Genomic DNA, 23214 nt, shown 5'->3' with positions numbered 1-23214 from the left:
GTTCATTTGGTCAATTCTGCAGAATTCAGTGCAGGGTATCCGGATTGGGGCCAAGTTTTGGTCCTCTTGCTTTGGTCTTTTGGGCATGGTTTCTTCAGCAAAAATGTGCCATTATAAGCCTAGTTTCATGTCCAATTGGCCAAACACCAATTGGACTAACACAGCCCAAGTTATGGCAGTGCAAAGGGACTGAAATTTCAGTCCCTATCATCCATAGGGCGACTGCAACCTCACCTTGCCATAGTATTTTTCAGTCCCATTTATGGTCAACACATCTAAAATGGTCACTAATTGACCATTACAATGTGCCCTAACAATTTCCTAAGCCAATTCACACTTTCACCTTTCCAAACCCTAAGATTCAAATCAATTTATCCATAAACCTCAATTTAACACACTAGTTCAACATCTATGTAAATATATAGTTTAAACATAATCTCCAATTCATGTTAAGTCCATTAAAACCATCAAAACACTCCCTTATTCTTCCTCCCTTAGGGCTGCCGAAATTGAAGGCATGCATAAGTATAAATTCCATTCACTTAAGTTACCAATTCTTGCTCACTTAAAGGCTTTAACATGGAATAAAGGTGATTTGAGTATTTATGTGCACTAACCTTGTTGTATGCCAATCCAAGCTTGAGAAAGCTTCACTTTCTTTCTTCTTCTTGGCTGCCAAGAGCTTGTTTAAGGTGTGGGATTTATTTTTGATGAAGGGACTTATGGGTTTTAGGGTGAGGAAGCATGGAATTTAAAGCTTGAAAGAGCTTTCATGGAGGTGGCTATGGTGGAAACCCTCTCCTTCCTCTCTCTACGTTTTTGGCTGCTGGTTTTTGGTCCTCTTTAGTCTTCCTTTTATGTCTTTTAATGGTTTAGTCAAATGGTAGCTTAATGGTGATTGGTGGTGGCTTTTTAATGACATCACCTTATGTCATTATTAAGCCTTTTTCTTCATTTTCTTTTCTTTCCTCCACTACTCATTTCCAATTTCATTTTTAGTAATGTTTCTTCATATTTTATGTCATATTAATTATTTACTCAACTGGGCAAGTCGGCCAAAAATCACTTCTGAAGGCGAAATGACCAAAATGCCCTCCGTTTGGCTTAACGGGTCAAAATTGTCTGTACCGATTGAAAAATTTTTCTAAATATTTTCTTGGCATTCTAATGCTATAGGAACCTCAATGACCCTTCTCTGGAGTCCCAAAAATTATTTTATAATTTTTCCCCTGGGTCTAGGGCTCCTCGTAGAACGCAACTTCCTCCTGATTACCCATCGCTTGGGCACCTACTGCGTTTTACTTGGTTGTATTTTATTTCTAAAATTTTTACTAAATTTTTCTTATTAATATTTGAGTTAATTATGGTTCTGACTTTAGTTTAATTATTTTTCCGAACGTTCTGACCGACGGAATTGCTACGGGGAGGATGTTACACTTTCCGCTTATGTATTAACTATTGGCAGTTGAATAAGGTGACAATAAATAATAGATACCCATTGCCCCGCATTGATGACTTGTTTGATCAGTTGAGGGGTGCAGTTGTGTTCTCCAAAATTGACCTAAAATCAGGTTATTATCAGTTGAAAGTACAAGAGCAGAGTATTCCTAAAACTGCCTTTAAAACCTGCTATGACCATTATGAGTTCTTGGTCATGCCATTCAGGTTAACTAATGCTCCAATTACTTTTATGGATCTGATGAACACTATCTTCAGACCATATCTCAACCAGTTTATAGTGGTGTTCATAGATGATATATTGGTCTATTCGAGGAGCTGTCCTTAATTGGAAGCCACTCAGAAAATATCACAGAAATTCATAGTTTTCTAAGGTTAGTTGGATACTACCATCGGTTTGTGAAGGGATTCTCTATATTGGCGTCTCCATTGACCAAATTACTTCAAAAAGATGTGAAATTTCAGTGGACGGATAAATGCCAGCGGAGTTTTGATGAATTGAAGAGGTGTTTGACTAAGGCTCCAGTCCTGACTTTACCTACACCGGGTAAATAATATACAGTTTATAGTGATGCTTCTCATAATGGGTTAGGCTGTGTATTGATGCAAGATCGAAATGTCATTGCCTATGCATCACGCCAGCTGAAACCGCATGAGAGGAATTATCCAACACATGACTTGGGGCTTGCAGCTATTGTGTTTGCTCTTAAGATCTGGAGACACTATTTGTATGGAGAGAAGTGCTACATCTACATAGATCATAAGAGTTTGAAGTATTTGGGTACCCAGAAAGAGTTGAATTTGAGACAGAGGAGATGGTTAGAGTTGATAAAATACTATGATTATCTGATAGACTATCAGCCAGGGAAAGCTAATGTTGTGACTGACGCCTTAAGTCGCAAGACTATGGCAAGTCTACGAGTTACTCCTTTGTCTATGGTACATGAGTTGAGATCATTACATGCCAGCTTAGAGATTAATGATGAGGGGCAGACAGCAGTTGCATGGCATGTACAGCCAGTGTTGATTGATCAGATCAGAATGGCTACTCAGAATGATCAGAAGTATCAGAAGCTATTAGAAGAAGTCAGAATGGGCAAGAAATCAAAATTCTCAGTAAGAAATGATGGTCTACTGCTTCACTAGGGCAGAATGTGCATTCCTAATGATGTTGACTTGAGACAGATCATTTTGAAGAAAGCACATGAGTCTCCTTTTGCCATGCACCCTGGTGGTACAAAAATGTATAAAGGGCTAAAGGAGCATTATTGGTGGATGGGTATGAAAAGAGATGTGGCAGAATTTATTTTCAAATGCCTAACTTGTCAACAAGTAAAGGCAGAGCATCAAGTACCCGCTGGGTTGTTACATCCACTATTAGTACCGGAATGGAAATGGGAACGAATAACAATGGATTTTGTGATGGGACTTTTGAGGATACAGAAGAGCCATGATGCAGTATGAGTCATAGTTGACAGACTAACCAAGTATGTTCATTTTCTATCAGTTAGGATGGACTACAATTTAGAAAGATTGGCCAAGTTATACATTAATGAGATAGTAAGACTGTATGGAGTGCCAGTATCGATTGTGTCAGATAGAGATCCTAGGTTCACTTCTAGATTCTGGGGTAGTCTTCAAAGAGCCCTAGGAACTAGATTGAACTTCAGTACTGCATTCCACCCACAGATAGATGGCCAGTCTGAGAGGGTAATTTAGATCTTGGAGGATATGCTACGGGCTTGTGTGATTGAATTTGAGGGCAGCTGGGACACACACTTGCCTTTGATTGAGTTTGCTTACAACAACAACTACCAATCAAGCATTGGGATGCCTCCATATGAAGCTTTGTATGGCAGAAAATGCAGAACTCCCCTATGTTGGGATGATGTAGGTGAAAGGAAAATGATTGGGCCCGAAATTGTTCAGCAGACTAAGGAGAAGATCAGGGTAATAAGAGATCGACTTAAGACTGTATTAGATTGTCAGAAGTCCTATATTGATTTGAAGAGAAGGGATATTAAGTATGCAGTGGGTGACAAAGTATTCCTTAAGGTTTCCCCTTGGAAGAAAATTATGAGATTCGACAGAAAAGGGAAACTGAGTTCTCGTTTCATTGGGCCATATGAGGTTCTGGAAAGAGTGGGTCCTTTGGCGTATCGTTTGGCACTACCTCTAGAGTTAGAGAAGATACATAACGTCTTCCATGTGTCCATGTTGAGGAGGTATCGATCAGACCCATCTCATGTACTATCAGTAGAAGAAATTGAAGTGAATCCAGACCTCACATATGAAGAAGAACCCATAGAGATTCTGGCTTATGAGGTGAAGCAGCTATGGAACAAGCAGATACCGTTGGTAAAACTGATGTGGAACCATCATTCGAGCCAGAAGGCTACTTGGGAACGAGAGGAGGACATGAGGAGATAGCACCCACAGCTGTTCAGAAATTGATACTAGGTAAAATTTTGAGGCGAAATTTATTTTAAGGGGGGAAGAATTGTAACACCCTTATTTGCATAGCCTGGTATATTTTACTATTCCGGTGACCAGTGTCGGTCCGGATAATTAAGGGGATTAGAACCACGTCTAAGACAACTAGATAAGCCCTGAACACAAATAATTAGTAATTGTCAATTAGTTAAGTATAAATAAGAAAAATAGAATATAAGAGGTTAAATGAGCCGAGAGTCACAGCGATGGGTGACCTTCTCGGGAAGGATTGCGAGGCCGATTTAAACTCAAATTTCGAACCGTAAAATGTGACACCGCGGTCCTTAGGACTATTGCAAACACAGTGGAAAAGAGAAAATCACAAAAAAGAATTATTAAGCCGGTCAAATAATTAGGTTAGGGATCTGGAAGAAATATTAAACTATTTACAAACCGGGTCGAACCGACGAGGGGCAATTTGGTCAATTGACCCCTAGAGCTAACTTCTGACCTAACTGTCAAATAAAATTGAAGAAAAGAAAATTTTAGAATCGGGAATTAAATTAAAGAAGTATAGGAAAAATAAAAGAATAAGAAAAGAAAAGGAAATTAGATTAATGACATCACATAGATGACATCATGCATGACTTCATGATTTATTTTAATTTAATTACTTAAATTGACTAAGTCAAATTATGGATAAATATACACAAATGAAAAGAAAAAAAGAAAGGAAATCATTTTAGTTTTCTTCTTCCATTTTTGCCCTCTCTCTCTCTCTCTCTCTCTCTCTCTCTCTCTCTCTCTCTCTTGTCTTTCTCTCAAAATTCCTCCATGAAAGCTTATTCTTAAGCTTTCTAAACACCAAATTTCCCTATAAATCCTTTAATTTTCTTGAAGAAAAATTATAAGCAAACCTTGGAAAGAAGATTAAAGGAGAAAGAAAGAAGAAAAAGTTGAAGGAATTGAAAATTGAAAAGCTATACCAAGGTTAGTAAGCTAAACTTTGTATTTCTAGTTTAATTATTATGTTTATAGTTGAATAAACTTAGAAACTATGAAAAATGGAAAAGAAAACAATTGTTGGAGGACTATATGTGAATTTCGGCCAGCCTATATAGGAGAATGATTTGCATGAGTTTGATTGAATTAAACATGTTAGAAAGCTTGAATGAGTTGAGAAAGTATGTTTATATATTTTGATTTAGTAAAATGTAACAAAATTAGTGAGTTAGGGTTTTGGACCTAGGGTTTGGGAGATAAAACTTTGAGAATTGGTCAAATGGTGTGTTTGACCTAGTTTGAGCTGAAAAATGGTGTATGACCAATTGTGGTATGTTGGAAGTGTTGGAATCAAATGGAGATTCGGATTGGATATGGTCATTATGCAGGCAGCATGACTAAGGTCCCTTTCAAGGATCAAAACTGAAAATTTACCAACCTAATTGGTGTGAAGCCAATTGGGAATGAAACTAGACACAAAATGGCACATTTTTCATTTAGGAATCATGCCCAAAAAGTGACCATAGCATAGTAAAAAAATTGGCCAAATCCGGAATTGGGTGTTCTGCCCTGTACAAAAATGACCAAATGAACAGTGTTTGTTCATTTAGCCATAACTTGGGTTAGGCAGATCTAAATGACCTGAAATTTTACCAGTAGAAAGCTGAGATATAGACCTACAACTTTCATAAAGAACACAAACCCAAATTATGCTCTTAACCAAGTCATTTAGCCACCCAAATTTAGTGACCTAAAACTGCTAGAACCAGTTTTGGTGCCCAGAAAATTTGGGTTAGGCCAATCCGGCCAGCCATGTTTAAATGGCTATAACTTGAGTTACAAAACTCCAAATGGAGTTATTCAAAAAGGGAAATAAAGTTAAGACAATAAGGAACAATTTCTATGAAGAAAACTTAGTCAAATTCTAACAGCAACATGACCAATTAAACCGTGTAAAATAGGTCACCAAAACTGAAAATTTGAAAGTATGCCTAACAGACTTAAGTTTTAAGAAAATAACCAAAACCAATAAGTTAGGTAACCAAAATGTAGTATGTGGGTATAATTGGATTTTCCATACCTATTAAGCATAAGAAAGTCAATACTTTGACTTGAATAGTACCATGAATAGTAACCCCAACATGAAAATTTTCAAGAATATAAGTTTAAGCATATTGGGATTAATTATTGAAATTATTGTGAGGCAAAGATACTGAGATACTATAAATTCCGTGTTTCAGCTAAAAAAGACCCAGAAAGTCTAAGGAACTGAGTCAAGGTCTAGAGGCGACTCACATCAGGTTTGTGCACAATAAACCCTATTTAAGCATTTTCTCATTGAAAATTTGATTTAGTATGCACCTTGAAATTTTTGTGTTAATTATGAGTTTAAGAACTTTTGTGTTGCCACTTTGTGAATGAAAATGTGACTTTGGAAATTGATTTGATTTTGCATGCAATATTTGAATAAATTATTTTAAATTGATTTCTGATTCACACTTAGCATGACAGTGCTTTATTATTCCTCCTCCATTTATGGGGTTGAGATCGATTATTTTCCTCCCTCTCTGGTTTACCAGTTGAGGTTGTAGATCGGATGAGTACTCATTAGTTAGCTAGCCATCTCCCTCATTGATTTCAATTAGTGGGGTTGTAAATTGCTTTTTCGTGGTGTACAACGCGGCATTGATCGGAAATATTGTGTCATGGCTTAAGTTGTCTATGAATTGGCAACACTATGTTTATTAAATTGTTTGATCAAAATTGTGCTATAATGAGTTTTGATAATTGTGAAATATTTAAATTGTGATTTGTCAATGAATATTTTATGTATTGCATTTCAAATTTTTATTGTGCATCACTGAGTATTTTTATACTCAGTGATAGCTTATTTTGCTGTCGCAAATAAGGGCAAGGAGAAAGCAGCAGGGTGAGCTGCTAAATTGACAAGGACTTCGTTAATATTTTTGTACGGGTATTTATTTATACTCTTGTAGTTATTTGATGTAAATATTGTAATGTCTTATGTATTAATGAAAAGTTGAGCAGTTGTACAATAAATTGTAATAATGTTATTTTAGATTTTTTTTTATAAATTAAGATCTGTATTTGTAAATTAAGTATTATATGCAACGTGAATGAATTTGTGAAGTATTTTGAGATGACAAATTTTTGGTTGAGTTGTGTTGAATTAAATTATGTTGACTTGAGTTGATTTGGGTTGGGAGTTATGAAAATAATTATTGGAAGTGTTTTTACAGATTTTTGAAGAACTGTTTTTTCAAAATACAGACGGTACTCTGCCGAAATTTTTCTAAAATTTGCGAAAAAATAAAAAGGGACAAAAATTTTAACTAATTAATAAACTTTAATTAAATATTTAATACCTATTAGAAAATGCTCACCACTTTCAAAAAGTAAGAAAATTGTTTTAAAATCCCTTGTAGTGTACTTAATGAGTTATCGGTAGGTGAAGTTCGATAGTTCATTAGGTATTCTACGAGATCATGTTATACCTTACAGAGGGGTAAGGTGTTACATAAGTAATTGTATACTGAATAAAATGACATTTTTTTTTAATTTAGGAAAAACTGGAAGCACACAAGTGGATGCATACACTAATCAATAATTATGACAAGCTATATGAGCTTTATGGTGACCAAAGAGCTACAGGTAAATATGCAGAAAAATGCAAGAAAAAAGGTTAAACGTTGGCAACGGGAGGGAAGTTCATCTCAAATTGATTTGAATGACACATTTGAAATTGTCATAATGTTTGACAGTGAGTTCAATTGGGTTAATGAGGTCACTGATAATAATATGAATAGTCCTAAACCTTCACTTCATTCTCAGGGCACTTCTTCTAGAGGTTCTAAACGCAAAGTTTCAATAATGGAGATGTTAGAAAGGCAATATGAAAAGTTGAATAGTGAAATTGAAAGGGTGTCAAAAGTCTTAGAAAGAGGAAATGCCATTGCAGAAAAATCTCTTGCAATTCTTGAAAGTGGTCGACCCCATTATTATAAAGAGGAAGAGTTATTTACAGAGTTGGAATTAATAGGGGTCCATCCAGATTTCGTGATGACAGCTTATTGTTACATTTCAAAAAATCCATCAGCAACAAGGTCATTTTTTGGTGTTCCACGTGCAAGGCGTTTGGAATGGTTGATGAGGATTGTGAATGACAAGTGATCTAAAGATGAAGGCTAATTGATTGCATGTTGTTTGACTAATGATATATAGTGTTATATGAACTTATTTTGTATATAATATTAGGCATAAATGCTAGTTAGTATTTTGATTTATATGTATAAATTTTAATGGTTATTAGGACATACCATCAAAATTGGAATTAGATTTTGCTTAAAATAATAGCAGTAATAGGCAATGCTAATTATGGCTGTACGAATGCCAAGCATCTAAGTATTGTAAGAAAATTAATTATACTATGTAATCTGTAAAACCTATTCTATTATTTTTTATTTAGGAAAGAATTATTATTATTATATTATTTGTGTTAATCTTATTTCTGTCTATGTTACATGTAAAAGTAGAAAGGAGGGGGGAGATATTATTATCATTTAACTAGTTTAATTTTATTATTATTTATGAATTTATTAGTGTATAGTAAAAATATAATATATCAAAAAGGTAAAATAATAATTTATATTATTTTTTTCCCTCATTCTCTTCCTAAATAAAGGGAAAATAAATTTATTTTTCTTTTATTCTTCTTTTATTTTTCCTTTATCCAATCATGAAAAAAGAAATAAAAATAATAATAAAAATTATTTTCTCTCCCTTATATTCTTTCCCCCCTTTCAAAATATCCAAGCATAGTGCAAATGTTGAGTGCGTAAACCGATGAGATTCGCTGCTGTGTATTGGGCAGCAATAAATTCGGGTCGGGTTATTGGCCCATAACAGAATCTAAGCCCCCATAAAAATGGAATCAACCTTTCATTCGCTCTGGGCGCATCGCCGGCCATTGGGTTCGCGGCGCGCAGCCGAACGAAAAAAAAGGCGCTTTTCCGAAAAGCGTTTTCCCCAAGTAATAAAAAAGCAGCGGCAACCTGTGATTCTCACCATCATCTCCTCCCTCTATTCATAGAATCGAGTAGAGTTTTTGGTTTAAGCCTTAATACCAAATGCACTGAACTGGGTTTCCTTTATATTCCATCGCAAGTACTTCCATATCGAGATTCCAGGTATATACACGCACATGTTCACTGATTTTCTTCTTTCTTTCTGTTATTATTATTGTTGTGATGGAAGTTTATTAGAAATGTGTTTCTGGAAATTGCAAGGAAGCTGTGCTATAACATAAAGGTTATACTGCATTTCAGTTTTTTTTTTTTTTTTTTTTTTTTTTTTTTTTTTTTTATGATACATGGTCTATTTTCCTTTTTCTTTGTTTTCTCCCACTGAAGGAAGCAATAAAAGTGATGGAACTTGTAGATTGTGCTATCGCTTTTGTGCTTTGGGTTCAAAGTTCATTGGTTCTTTACTTGATAGATAATCCCATTTGGCGATTTGAATTTCTATCTAATATCTAGCTGCTAATAATAATAGATAGATCTGTAGTTGCTAATTTCCTTCCTCTATATATTAATGTCTGTTCATTTATTTGTTTTGATGCATCTAATTGACATTCTCCGGTTCATTTTTATTTATTTAATTTTAGCTCCTTCACCACACCCACCAAACCCCACCCCCCCCCGGGTTTTTATGTTGCGTACTTTCTGTGCAAGTAATCACTTTTTGTTGTGTGCACGATGGTAGATTCAAGAATGGGCCTACGGTTTAATATTCTAGCTTGTGTTTTGTTGTTGGTGAAGACAGAAGGCCTTTTTGTGGGAATTACTTATGTAGGGAATGCAGTGGCAAAAGGAGCTGGTAAGTGTAATAATCTGATTAATCTAAATTTTGTTTCCTTTTTTTTTTAATTAAAAAATTGTGAATTTGCTGAATTTAAAATATTCTGCAGTTTGTTTGGATGGAAGCCCCCCAGCTTACCATTTAGATGAGGGGTTTGGAACAGGCATTAATAGTTGGTTGGTTCACTTTGAGGTTGGTGTTCTTTAGTGATGACCTTTTAATAATTGCTTTCAGCAAACAAAGGAGATTAACGCTTAAATTTCTGATTGATATATGGTGAATAGAAAATCAATTTTAAGTTTTATAGTTGGTTGGTTCACTTTGAGGTTTGTGTTCTTTAGTGATGACTATTTAATAATTGCTTTCAGCAAACAAAGGAGATTAGATTGATATATGGTGAATCACCAACCAACACCAAACCCCACCCACACAGACACACACACACACACACACAAAAGAAAAAACTTTGTTAGCCAAACTTTTGATCATAGATGAAAGAATTAAGAGCATGTTTTAATAGCATGAACTAAGTAATGTAATTAGAAAGATGGATGAGGATCAGTGTTTACTTCTAGAATGCTTTTGTATTTGATCTTATTGCAATATGCCTTTCTCTAATGGTTTTAAGGGAGGAGGATGGTGCAACAATGTAACAACTTGCCTGGCCCGCAAGAATACCCGTTTAGGTTCATCTAAGCAAATGGTCACACAACTTGCTTTCTCTGGGATTTTGAGCAACAGGCGGCAATTTAATCCAGGTATCACCAAATATTTAATTATTTAGACCTTTTGATTGAATTTTGACTGTCACACCTTTTATTTAAGCTTTATTTTATCTGAACTTTTGTAGATTTCTACAACTGGAATAGAGTTAAGATCAGATACTGTGATGGGGCTTCATTTACTGGTGATGTGCAGGCAGTCAATCCTGTAAGTTACTTCAAATTAGCAAGAAACCAGCTTAAAATTTTCAAAATTTTTTTCCTCTAATCAGATCGTAATTTGATCAGGCTACTAACCTTCACTTCAGAGGAGCAAGGATTTTTCTTGCTGTCATGGAGGATCTACTAGCTAAAGGAATGAAAAATGCTGAAAATGTAAGATCCATCTGCAGATTTGTCCGCTTCTTTTTTTATCCCCCTCCTTTTAATACCCTATTCTATTAACTTTTTACAATATGTCACTGCAGGCACTTCTTTCTGGTTGTTCAGCTGGTGGACTGGCTGCCATTTTGCATTGTGATAACTTCCGAGCTCTTCTACCTATGGGTACTAAAATAAAATGCCTTTCAGATGCTGGTTATTTTATCAATGTGTAAGCTCATTGATGGGACCTTGTACCCAAATCTCATGTGCAAAGCTATGCATGCCATTGTATATCTTTCTGCAATTATTCACTTAGACATTTATAACAGGAATGATGTTTCTGGAGCACCACACATACGAAACTTCTTCAGTCAGGTGGTTTCATTGCATGTATATCCTCTTTCTTTCACCTGTTTCTACTTGGGATTGCTTTTTTGTTTTTTTTTTCCCAGCACTGCACAGATTATGCCATGTTCTTGTTCAAAGTAACATGTTAGCTACTGAAAAAGAGTTCAATGCCATGGCACATTCTATTAGAATGAAAGGTAAGACTCCTGATTCAGACTTTTCAATATTTTCTTCAGGGATCAGCAAAAAATTTACCTTTTTCCTGTATTTCGAGATTAAACCCTGCATTGGTAAGTGTCTTTATTGATGTTACTTTCTCTCTTCACCATTTCCTCTACAGTCTTACTGATACTTAATGATTTACAGTGTTTCTTCCCACAATATGTGGTGCAGCAAATACGAACACCCCTTTTTGTTCTAAATGCAGCATATGATTCATGGCAGGTAGGCATATTACTAGTTATGTATGAACATATAGATATGTGAATACATAAAATGGCTTTATGTGTCATCTTATCAGTTATTGCAATGAGATGTCGAGATGCAGGTTGTCAGAAATCAATTATCTTATGCTCTTGTTGGTAAATATATATTGATCTTTTTTTTCCACATAGATCTCCCTCATGTCTCAAGAGTTAAAATTGAAGGGGGAAATTGGTACCTTCCTTTTTCTGAAGTGGATTAAATAAATTGTGCTATGTAAATGTAGAAGAATTTCAGGATGTCAATTGGAAAATTTTGCTTTATGTGCTTTGTACTTTTTCTCAATTATATAATTACTATGTGATTGACCTTCTTCTTATTCTTTAAAACCATAGTATCATTTACCGTGAAAATTTGTGGAATTAATTTCTGCTGATGCAAAATTCATCCTGTATAACCCTATTAATAGTGCAGAGGCATTCCAACTTCTTTGCAGCTGGTGGTTCTATTTTGCAAAATTGCAAGTTCTGATTTGTGTTGGTAATCCTTAATCTTTTTAATTGATTCAGATTAAGAATATTTTGGCACCGAGCGTTGCTGATCCTCGTAGCACCTGGAATGACTGCAAGGTTGACATGAACAACTGTTCCCCTATTCAACTCAAAACAATGCAAGGTGACCAAAGGCAACCTAATTTACTCTCTTAAGCAATTGTCCTGATTCAAATTTCCTGTTTGGTTTTAGTAAGTTGTAGTAAAGAAGTTATAGGGTATTCTGAAGAATAGAGTTTAGTAATTCCACAAAATAAAACGAAACTGAAAAAGAAAATTTCTAATGATAATTACAAACATCGATCAACCAAGTTGTAAAGACAGCCATGAATTGGCTCAGCCCTTTACTACGAGGTTACTAATTTTTCAATTGTTCATTTCGTGCACATGATTAAACACAAAAGTTTACCAAATTTTATTCATATGTGGGAGGCCCTTCCCGCTATTTCTACAAAAATTTTCTAGAAGTTGATAGTAAAAAGCTATTCAAAGCATTTGCAAAAAATAGTGGTTAGAAGCTTTTCTTAGTCATTTATCTTGGGTTTATTTTCAGATTTTAGGTTGCACTTCTTGAGTGCATTGTATAAATCAGCCAACTCTTCTTCCAAAGGATTGTACATAGACTCTTGCTATACCCACTGTCAAACTGAAACACAGGAGACATGGTTCATGGCTGACTCTCCCATGCTTAGCAAAACAGTAAGATACTGCTTATTTTCTCTCTATAATCAGTTCACCAGTATTCGTTTTCATTGATACTCTGTGTTTCATTCTCATTTATTATTATTATTATTATTATTATTATTATTAAGCTTACTAAATTCCTTTTTTTTTCATTTTGAAAATATATCACGCAGAAAATTGCAAAGGCAGTTGGAGATTGGTTTTATGACAGGATTCCTTTCAAAAAGATTGATTGTCCTTACCCTTGCAATCCAACCTGCCCCAACAATGTTTTAAATCAGCCATATCACCCGGAAGTATAGTTTTTTACTGCCTCAAAATTCATCTCGTTTATTTTTTATTATTCAAAATTATAGCAGAAATGAGCTTGATACCAGAAACGTAAGGCTTCTAAATAAGAAAATGACACCATTGCACCAAACTTTTGTGCTGGGAATCTGCAATCATTGTTATTGTTTTCAATTATTATTCATATATAAAATCAAATCTTCCCCATTTTAGTATTATAAGATTATCTTCCTCTATAGAAGAAACCACCTGCAATTCATTTCTTTGTTTTTTTGTGTTGCACCTTTTACATAAGAAACTTGCTTTTATATCTCTGTATCTGCAAATTTGTCAAAACTGGCTTTAGATAATGCCTGTAGGTTCTATTTCATTACTGAACATTGAAAATGACTCATCTGAAAGAACTGTAGTAACAAAAACTTGTGAAGAAAATTTAATTAAAATATACTTTGGTAAATTAAATAAGCTCATTTCCTTGGATTAAGAGGAAAAAGAGCAGAAAATAGCTCCAGGGAAAGACTGGACCAGCATAATACTATCTTCTTTTATGTTTATATGTGTGTGTCTGCAAGGAAAAAGATTAATGCAAACAGGATATGTGCTTCTTTACTTGCATAACTTATGTATTCTTGCTGTATCTAATAATTTTTGTGTAAAGGAATTTGAGAGGTTGGTGCTTTTGGCTTGGCAGAAGGGACCACGAAATGGGAGTGCAGCAACAGAACATTTGATTTTGGTGAAATGGGTTTTCTGTTGGTTGATAGCAGTGCAAATGGGGTTGGAGTGGGCATGAAAAAGCGGATTCAAGAAGCGAAAAGGATTCAATATGGCTCATGAGCTCATTGGCCAGCATCTTCATACAATCAGATGCATACAATATATCTTGTCATAGGAGAATTCCAAAGTTGATACCACAGATGAAAGTACTGAATACATAGTTTTACCTTACAAATCAGCTGTAAATACTTGAAATTTTATTATCTAAGTATGTTGCCCTCTTGTTTTGTTCTTCTATATTTAATGTATTCATGATGTTTTGCTGTATCCAACTGTTTGTTTTGTATTGCTTTAACTATTAGTGATAGTTGATGAAAGCATGTATAATTTGATACTGGAGATATTTCAAGAATTGTGAAGTCTTGAGTTTGAATCCAGAGCTAAATTAACAAAAAGAAAAAAAAGTTCAGTGAATCAAGTTATCCAGCCATGAATAATTCAATCCAATGACAAATCCTTAGCACCAAAACTCAGGATAATCAACAAATTCAATCTTCTCATCATTCTATAAACTCTATTCTAGTTACCCAACCATATCAACCTCAAAATTCAATCCACTTCTCATAGACAACCTAAATTCATTGATTATTTGAATTTGAATTTGAATGGATATCAAGGGAGTCATGTTAATGAATCTATGTTGGCTTACATAGCACTAACTATTTTTTGGGAGTTACAACTGAACCAGGATGGTCTTTTGTTGGATCAAAGAAAATATGGGATTCATTTAATTGAGCATCTTGTGTTTCTTACTTCCTAGTATCTAATGCAAGTTTCGGTTTCATATGGCTTTGTCTTTGCTTCTAGGAAGCACAGTAGCCCACCTATTAGCTTGTTTTTATGCCAAGCCTTGTTAGGAGCTAGCGTGGATTGAGGATCACCCCACATGAGAGCACCTTATCCAAATGGCGAATAACAGAAAATTAAATCAACAGTCCAGAAAATAAACACAAAATATTTATCAATAAATAAAACAACAAAATAACCGAAAAATCAATTTTAGATAATTTTCTTTGCGTAGACCACATTAAAATATAACTAGTCAACCTTAATTTCTCAATAGTGCCACAGGCTTATCCAGCTTCTAGTTGAGCATCAATCCAAAGCCAACTAATTTATTTATCCCATTTTATAATTTAGACTGGCAAACCAAATGTCTTGTGTTCCCGATTAATATTCTCTAAGTTTTAACAGATAGATGAACCCTAAATTCAACTGTGTAATAAAACAGATCTATAACTTAAGGCTATTTGTGAAAAATAAATTGTATATAGAAATTTTTTTTATGGAAATTGTTTTTTATATCATGAAAATATTTTTTATTAGTTGATCGTAATATTAAACTAATTATATATATTTATATCTTAAGTTTTTTTTTTAAATTAAGAAAATATTTTTTATTAAAATCCTTTTAATATTTTAAATACTAAAAATTATAAAAAAATATTTTTCACAAAATAAATGGAAGCTTAAAGTTTAATTCAGCTACATGATTATTCAAAATAAAATATACTTTGTGTGTCCAAATGATAAATTTTTAATTTTTAGTAGATAATTGATCCTAAAATTCAACTGTCCAAAAACACTGCTAAAACTCCTAGAACTCATAAAAGTATGATTTAGAGATGTAGGATTGCAAAATGGATTGTGCCGTTGAGACTAGAACACACAATTACCTTAAAATAGACAAACTTGGTTTTTCGCCCTCCTATAACTGTTCATAGTTAATAGCCAATTGATCCCAAAATTCCTAAAAACACTAAACTTGTAGAAATTGAGTTAAAGATGTAGAATTGCAAACAGATTGCGCTACTGTGACTAGAATAAAAAATTAACTTAAAATAGCCAAACTTAGGCTGCGTTCGGATGCTGCAGTTTTCGATTTTTCGCTTTTTCTTTTAAGAAGATGTAAACATGTTCGGCTAATTCAAGTCGTTTTATTTTTCTTTAATTATTCAAAAGTATTTTGTGAAACAGAAAACAAAAATTTGAAAATATGATAACTTGGATTCCTTTTTTTTCTGTTTTTAATTATTGCTCATTCACGTCACCTAACGTACTTTTTTCCATTGCTTCACGTGTCTAATTGTAGTAATTATGTCTCCCTCCCTCTAAAATAACTATTCTTCATCTTTTTTGTTAAAATTTCAATTTTTTTTTCTATTTTTCTCGTTAATTATTAATATAATCATTAATATGTTTAAACTTTTATTCTAAAAATATGTTTAAATTTTTCAGCTAAATTGTTTAATTCTCATTATTTTAATGCATTTTCCTCTTATGATTTTTTTTTCATATTTACATATATAATCATTTATAAAGAAATAAATACAAATAGTCTTTTTTTAAATAAAAAACTAAAAACAATTTTTTGTTTTCAAAAATTAAAAAAATCAAAAACTAAGAATGATACCGAACACACCCTTAGTTTTTTGCCCACTGATATTTAGGCATTGCAACTAGCAGTCACTATTCACTTACAATTGTTAATGACAATGGGATTAGGTGGCAAACTTGATACCAATCAATCTCACCTTAACTATCAACAATTGGTTGTAGATCGAGGAGAAGAGGTGTCAGTGGAGAATGTTCCAAATTCTCTCTAGTCATAGAAATTAGTTTGCTTGGATGTAAAATAAAGCTAGTGAGCTGAGGATCAGTGGATCGCAGTTATATGTTACTCTCAAAGATGATTTACGGATTGGCCATAAGATTGAGGCAAAGTTTCTCTTTCTTTCTAAAACTTCTCTCTTAGTTTGTGGTGGCTTCTGGTGGCAAAAAAGAGTATTTATATGCTTAAGATAGTGATGGGTGTTAGGAAATCAATTTTGATGGAAGGTTTGTCCAGTTTTAGTTGAAATTGCTAAATTTTATGGTCCAAATTAGATAAGTCAGTACTACTATAATAACTCCTTATGATGCACAAAATCTCAAAATTTTTCAAACTTTATTTCTTGCCATTTTTTAAAATATTTGGATATTACATAATAGGAAAATTCTTGCCTAGATACATTACTAACCCAAGAATACACTGATATGGATAAGAACATTCTTTTAAGTAATCCTAAGTTATTTACCGTTGAACCTAATAGCATAGCTACTATAGGACTCTTATTTGTATAGAATTGGTCTTTGTATACACTTGTACTGCTTTTGTATTCTTATCTATTCATTAACATAATTAGGGGTTAAACACCATTGTGAGGAACAGATCATTACTCCCTCTTCATTGTATCAGAGCTTTAGGAAATTTTATCCTAATGATAAACCCTTCACTCAGTTCTGACTCTATCCCTTCCTTTTCTTCCAAAAAGATTCCTACCATCACAACCTCTGCATCTCCTTCTTCATCTACTTTCTCATCTGTCTCACCTTCAATTTATCAAGTTGCCATGCAATTATGTTTCAACAACTCTTGATTTCTCTAACTTCTTGATCTAGAAAACATTATTTATTAATATTCTCAATTATTATGGTGTGAATGGCCATATTGATGGAACAACTCATTGTCCTGCACACTTTATGCTTGATTCTAATGGTCTCTCACTTCCCAATCCTCTTTTCTCCTCATGGAAGCAAATAGATTGCATTGTTGTTTCTTGGCTCCATGCTACTATCTCTACAGATTTATTCAAACATGTTTTACAACCTGGAGTCAGTTTAATTACTACTGAAACCTGAAACAAAATTGAAAAACTGTTCAATGACCATGTTAGTGCAAGGTATTTGCAACTCAAATTGAATTTTAGCCAAACTTCAAAAGGCATTAAATCAATGGCTAACTTTTTGTAGTATGTTAAGTCCTTATCTGATTCTTTGTGCTCTATTGGTCATCCTGTTTATGAAATTGATCTTGTCCTACAAATTCTAGCAGGTCTAGCATAAAATTATTCTGATGTTGTTACTGTCATGATTGCATAGAAATCTTTACCATCTTATCTTGACTAACGATCCTATCTTTTTGCTCATGAATCAAAGAGTTCAATCTTCTACACCACCGCCGGTCCAAATACCTAAGTCTTTTATGCCAATAGAGGACGTGGCCGTGGCCGTGGCCCTGGCTACAACAATTGAGGAAACCAAGGTCACTGGAATTCTAATGGTAGAGGACGTAGTACACAGTATTTCTTTACTTTTCCATCTCGTGGTTGTTCAAATAACCACCCAACTTCTTCCACATCAAATTTTGTCCTCCCACACCAATTGACAATCACCCATATTCTTCATCCTCTTCATCTATTCTTCGACCCCCTCTACCTCAATGTCAACTTGTGACAATTTTTATCATACTGCAAAAAGTTGACCTCGCAATACCTTGCCTTATGTTGGAATTCAGTTTCAAAAGCCATCTTCTCTTTAGGTTTGGCAAACTGATACAGGCACTAGTCATCATATGACTAATTCACCATTAAACTTAGATTTTGTATCACTTTATCATGGTCAAGATATAGCTTAGGTTGGCAACGGTTCTTCTTTGCCCATTACCCATATTGTTAAGAAAACTCTTTATTATCCTCATTCTAACTTTCAGCTCAACAATGTTTCGGTAGTTCCTCCTATAACCAAAAATTTAATTTTTTTTTGTCAATTTTCAAAAGATAACGATCGCTCTATTAACTTTTGATTCTTCTGGTTTTTCTGTTAAGGACAATCAAACTCAAGAGTCTTCTTCTACATTGCCTAGTCCTAGCCCTCTGTACCCCGTGTTGTTTTCCTCTTTGTCTTCAACGTCTTCTCTAGTTTCATATCTAGCAAGCAAGGTTTCTTCATTTGGCACAATTGGTTGGGTCATTCTGCATGTGATGTATTGCTTGCTTCAATAGGAAATTTCCTGCTTATTTTAATTCCAAATCGTGTAATTTAAATTCTCATGCTTGTCAAATTGCCAAGCATGTTAAGTTGTCTTTTTCTGATTCTACCGATAAAACTTCTCGTCCTCTTGCTATTATACATTCTAATATTTAGACGTCTTCTATTGTTTCTTTTTCTGGTTCTAAATATTACGTTCTTTTCATTCAACGTAATAATGGACTCAATGCCCAAAATTATGGCTCAACGGTTTACAATGTGAACTTATAGACAAACCAAATCCACATGTTTTATTACTAGAAAGGATGCTCTTGTTAAATTTAGATTCCAATACAATCAATGTCAATGATAGTGGCAAATGATGACATAAACAAACAATAAGAGAGATACGGAGCACTAGTACTCAGCCTAGTAGTGCTTTTTATTTACTACAAACTGTGTATACAGATCATAATTTAAACACCCTCTTACTTAAGCTGATCATCGTAGCTCATGAAGTGGGTGTACTTTGTTATGAATTTAGACTTGTTGATTGCTCTTATGAATCAGAATCAACTTTGACACAAGTTGGGTTGCAAGGGTAAGGGCAATCGATCTTCTGGAACTTGGCTCTATCGTAAAACCAGTCTCCAACTGCCTTCCCAATTTTCTGCAGAGCAATTTTTCAGACAAATGAGGACTTAAACTGAAAACATGGTGCAAATACAGTAGTAAATGAATCTGGGAAACAAGAATGAAGATGTGGCAGTGTTTTAATTACCGTATTTCCCAACACTGGAGACTTATCGGCTAACCAAGTGGCAGCTGATCCAGATTGGCAGTGTGCATAGCAAGAGTTTATGAACAATCCATTTGATGGTTTGCTGCCAGCTCCAATGCTCAAAGCATTTAAGAATTGCAACCTGAAATCTGCAAATAACACCTCTCAAACATCAAAGATTATATTTGAAAACATAAAAGATTTAGATTCTGTTTCAGGATACATATATAACAAACTTTGGTGCAACATCATTGGTTTGATTCATATATGTGGAGATCTAGGCCTGGTTTAGGAAAGAATAGTTACTGTGCACAGTTTTGAGTTGAGCAGCTGAGCACTTCTTTAAGTCAAGTTTGCAGCTCTTCCAGGTTCCTTTTGAATCAACAGCACTGGGTGCCAGAACATTCTTTAACTGAATGAATATGATAAGGCGAAGGATTAGAAAAGAAGCAAGGAGGGACATGCCAAAAGACCAACATCAATTTTGAAAAATAAAGCACATTAAAATTGCGTAAGTTTCACTCAGTGCCACTAAACTCTCTGGATCTGTAAAGTGTCGAGTTCGAGTTCCAATTGAAGCAAAATAAAAGGGTGACTAATAATATCATCAAACAAGTAGAATTGCATATAATATGCAAATATTCAGGGGCAGTGCTACATAGAGCTTAATTTTTTCCATAATTTTAATGCATTTATTTCAAAAAAACACTGTTTGTCCCCCTAAAATTTTAGAAATTAAAATTTTATCTATGAAGCCCTCCAATATTTTTATAAAATTTTATCTATGAAGCCCTCCAATATTTTTATTTATGTAAATTTTATACATATTTTTATATTATTCAATTTTAATATCTTAATATTTTTATATTTAATTTTAGTTCCCATATTTTTAACAAAACTTTCATTTAATTTTTTTTTTATTTTTATTTTTCTCCCGGTGAATTTCTAATTCCGCCCCTGCAAATATTAGTAACAGAAAGTTCCTTTGAGAAACAAAAATTTGCTAACCTGCCAGAAATCATAGGCTGAATTAATAACAAAAAGTGGAGTTTGCATAGTCCGAGTTACATATTGTGGGAAGAAGCACTGCAACATTACCAAGAAAGTATATATGAGAACAGAGAAAAATTCAATGGAGATCAATGCTAATATCAATATTGGAAATAGCCATTCAAATATACCAATTCTGGTTTCATTCTTGATGTGCAAGATGGAGGAAGACTCTTTACTGATCCCTGTCAAAACAGAATAAAAGAAATCACTAAATTGGCTAAGCTACAAGAACAATCACCAGAGAGATCAAGAGAAAGAGAGTAGAAGGTACATGTAATCCAACTATTCGACCGAAGAATTTTTGGATTTCATACCCACCAGCAACATCCTGTCTGCAGAAGAGCACTATAGTGTTAAATTGTAATAAACAGCTTAAGTAACCATATAAAGTCTCAAAAATTAGATGTAAATCTAATTAACAATGAATTCTTAATTAGACTTGTTATTCGTACTCGATATGAACTTACCCATGAATAAAATAACCAGCATCTGAAACACATTTTACTTTAGCAGTTGTAGGTAGGAGAGATTTGAATTTGTCACAATGCAAAATAGCAGCCAATCCACCAGCTGAGCAGCCGGAAAGAATAGCCTGTGATTACCAGTCCAAACAAGTTCATTACCAAGAAGAAAGGCAAGATAGACATAAACGGAAGAGAAAAAAACAAGAAATTTCCTTAAAAAGAGTCATACATTTTGAGCATTTTTCATCCCTTTCGCCAACAGATCATCAATAACAGCCCGCCAAATCCTTTCTCCTCTGAAGTACAGTTTAGTTTTCTGATCCAGAAAAATTGAAAACACACATAAGCATACAAAATGTTCAAGCTTTCCAATACCCAGAAGAAAGCCCTGAAAATACAAGTCTTTCAATCATCTTACCGGATCAACTCCTTCTACATCACCAGTAAATGATGACCCATCACAGTACTTAATCTTGATTCTATTCCAGTTGTAAAAATCTACATGTTGAAACAGAACCCAATTAAAAAAAATAAAATTAGCTTAATGTATATAATGAAAATAAAGGAAAATTGGAATATAAGTAGATCTAAACCAATAATAATGGAAAAAATGGAATTTACCAGGATTAGCTGCTTGCTTTTTCCCTAGTATACCAGAGAAACCCATTGTCTTCTCCATTTTCAATGATGAACCCTTGTATGTGTTCTTTCTTTCCAGGCAGCTCTTTACATCATCACACCATCCTCCTCCCTAAGCATATAAATTGCCATTATAACACAAGAACAAAAACTTCATAGATATATTAATTAAAGGTTGTAGAACTAAATATGACTGAAGATTAATCAAGAAATTTTGAAAAATATATAATAACTTTACTACTTAAGGTTTGTAATTACAAGTTAATATACCTCCATGTGAACTATCCAGTTGTTAATCCCAGAACCGTATCCCTTATCAATGTGGTAAGCTGGTGGACTTCCATCCAAGCAAACTGCAGAAACAGAAGGAGAAATTCCATTATAGAAAATAATTATAATAATATAAGAAAAAAAGGGGGGGAAAACAGAGAAAGAGAGAGAAGAAATATATTGCAAAACTGTATATCTCACCCGCTCCTCTAGCTTTTGCAGTTTCAACAATAGTAATAGGAATGCTATCTCCTTCTGCTCTGAGCAATAAGCAGACTACAAGTAGAAGACAATGCCATTGGGGGCCAAATCTTGAATCACCCATTTTTCTTCTGCTTAGAGAAAGCATAATGCAATTAATATAACAGAAAATAAGCTCAAGATAAATCAGAGAACAATGTACATATATACAGTAGGAGACCTGTGTGGGCAGCGGAGAAGGAAGAAGCTGTAAATAGAAAGAACTATGAGGTCACAATAAAAGCTTTAGGTGAGCTCCAACTATTCCTTTGTTCTTCCCTTCAGACAAGAGGACAAGGAGACACCTGTTTTAGATAACGTGGGCAACATCCCATAGCATTTATATAAAGAATAAGAGTGCAACTGTACATGCATAACCCCATTTGCTACGACTCTCTTTTGTCTTGAGTCAAAAACATGATAGCAGCATCTCAAAGGACACGTCTCACTGGAAGGCGAGCTTTTTCATGGATAAATTACAATTTAGTTAAATAATTTAATTTACACATTTTTTAAAATAATTATTTAGACGTATATTTGATTTTGTTAAGTATTTAATTTGTCTTTTTTTTCCAATTTAATTATTAGCATTGGGACTAAAAGGTAATGAATAAGAAATATATAAAAGTGTTGATGACTTTAAAAATCTAGATATAAAAATGTTTTGACAGAATATAATTGTGTAAAGTTTTTAATTAAATGTTTATAATAATAACAATTTAGAGATAAAAGTTTTTATAATTAATTGTGAAAATTGAAAAAAATGGATGGATGGATGAATGTGTAAAGTATATGATGAAATTAAAATTTAAAAATTAATTAGTATTTTTTAAATATGAAAATTAAATCCTTAATTATAATATAATATAAAAAATAAATAATAATTTTTTTATATAGATTTATACTTTGGTTCCATTTGATGCTTAATTTGGAATTATAATCTAGAGGTTAAAATGCATTTTTTTTTTAAAATATTAACTTAAATATTATTGAAAAACTAATTTAAAAATTATTTAATTATTTTAAAATTTATATTTATATATATTAAATTT

The 23214-nt window shown here is 33.6% G+C and overlaps 2 protein-coding genes across 10 annotated transcripts; one reads left to right on the top strand and one right to left on the bottom strand.

The window, feature by feature from the left end:
* The first annotated feature begins 8782 nt into the window (after positions 1 to 8782).
* LOC110667040 (pectin acetylesterase 8) lies at positions 8783 to 14194 on the top strand. 8 transcript variants are annotated; one of them, XM_058136300.1, is made up of 14 exons: positions 8805 to 9101; positions 9676 to 9789; positions 9881 to 9963; positions 10400 to 10529; positions 10622 to 10701; positions 10782 to 10868; positions 10961 to 11085; positions 11186 to 11231; positions 11441 to 11494; positions 11571 to 11648; positions 12197 to 12302; positions 12732 to 12877; positions 13036 to 13158; positions 13842 to 14194. In XM_058136300.1, exons 2-14 carry the CDS (start codon positions 9684 to 9686, stop codon positions 13941 to 13943), a joined length of 1266 nt encoding a protein of 421 aa, XP_057992283.1. In that variant the 5' UTR covers positions 8805 to 9101; positions 9676 to 9683; the 3' UTR covers positions 13944 to 14194. The 8 variants fall into 8 exon arrangements, with proteins under 8 accessions (XP_057992285.1, XP_057992284.1, XP_057992283.1 ...); XM_021827745.2 differs by having other exon boundaries at positions 8808 to 9101; positions 11186 to 11246; XM_021827751.2 differs by having other exon boundaries at positions 8814 to 9101; positions 9736 to 9789; positions 11186 to 11246.
* Positions 14195 to 19000: 4806 nt separating this feature from the next.
* On the bottom strand, positions 19001 to 22528 carry LOC110667041 (pectin acetylesterase 7). Of its 2 annotated transcripts, XM_021827756.2 has the most exons (13): positions 22344 to 22528; positions 22124 to 22254; positions 21923 to 22005; positions 21635 to 21764; positions 21432 to 21511; positions 21243 to 21329; positions 21017 to 21141; positions 20821 to 20881; positions 20678 to 20731; positions 20505 to 20582; positions 19803 to 19908; positions 19497 to 19645; positions 19001 to 19385 (listed from the first exon to the last, which is right to left on the bottom strand). In XM_021827756.2, the coding sequence occupies exons 2-13, from the start codon at positions 22245 to 22247 to the stop codon at positions 19275 to 19277; spliced, it is 1188 nt and encodes a 395-aa protein (XP_021683448.2). In that variant the 5' UTR covers positions 22248 to 22254; positions 22344 to 22528; the 3' UTR covers positions 19001 to 19274. The 2 variants fall into 2 exon arrangements, with proteins under 2 accessions (XP_021683448.2, XP_021683447.2); XM_021827755.2 differs by lacking the exon at positions 22344 to 22528 and having other exon boundaries at positions 22124 to 22314.
* Positions 22529 to 23214: the final 686 nt, after the last annotated feature.

The sequence above is a fragment of the Hevea brasiliensis genome, chromosome 15 (assembly GCF_030052815.1).
Source record: "Hevea brasiliensis isolate MT/VB/25A 57/8 chromosome 15, ASM3005281v1, whole genome shotgun sequence".
NCBI classification, from domain to species: Eukaryota; Viridiplantae; Streptophyta; class Magnoliopsida; order Malpighiales; family Euphorbiaceae; genus Hevea; species Hevea brasiliensis.
Note: the sequence above shows the minus strand (reverse complement) of the source record. Positions and strands in the feature narration are given on the sequence as shown.

Coding starts and splice junctions, on each gene's coding strand:
- LOC110667041 (XM_021827755.2), bottom strand. CDS start 22,271: ATGCTTTCTCTAAGCAGAAGAAAAATGGGTGATTCAAGATTTGGCCCC. Junction 21,142..21,242: donor GGATGAAAAATGCTCAAAAT/GTATGACTCTTT, acceptor TGGTAATCACAG/GCTATTCTTTCCGGCTGCTC. Junction 20,583..20,677: donor CAAGAATGAAACCAGAATTG/GTATATTTGAAT, acceptor GTAATGTTGCAG/TGCTTCTTCCCACAATATGT.
- LOC110667040 (XM_021827744.2), top strand. CDS start 9,669: ATGGTAGATTCAAGAATGGGCCTACGGTTTAATATTCTAGCTTGTGTT. Junction 11,495..11,570: donor CGAGATTAAACCCTGCATTG/GTAAGTGTCTTT, acceptor AATGATTTACAG/TGTTTCTTCCCACAATATGT. Junction 12,878..13,035: donor CTCCCATGCTTAGCAAAACA/GTAAGATACTGC, acceptor TATATCACGCAG/AAAATTGCAAAGGCAGTTGG.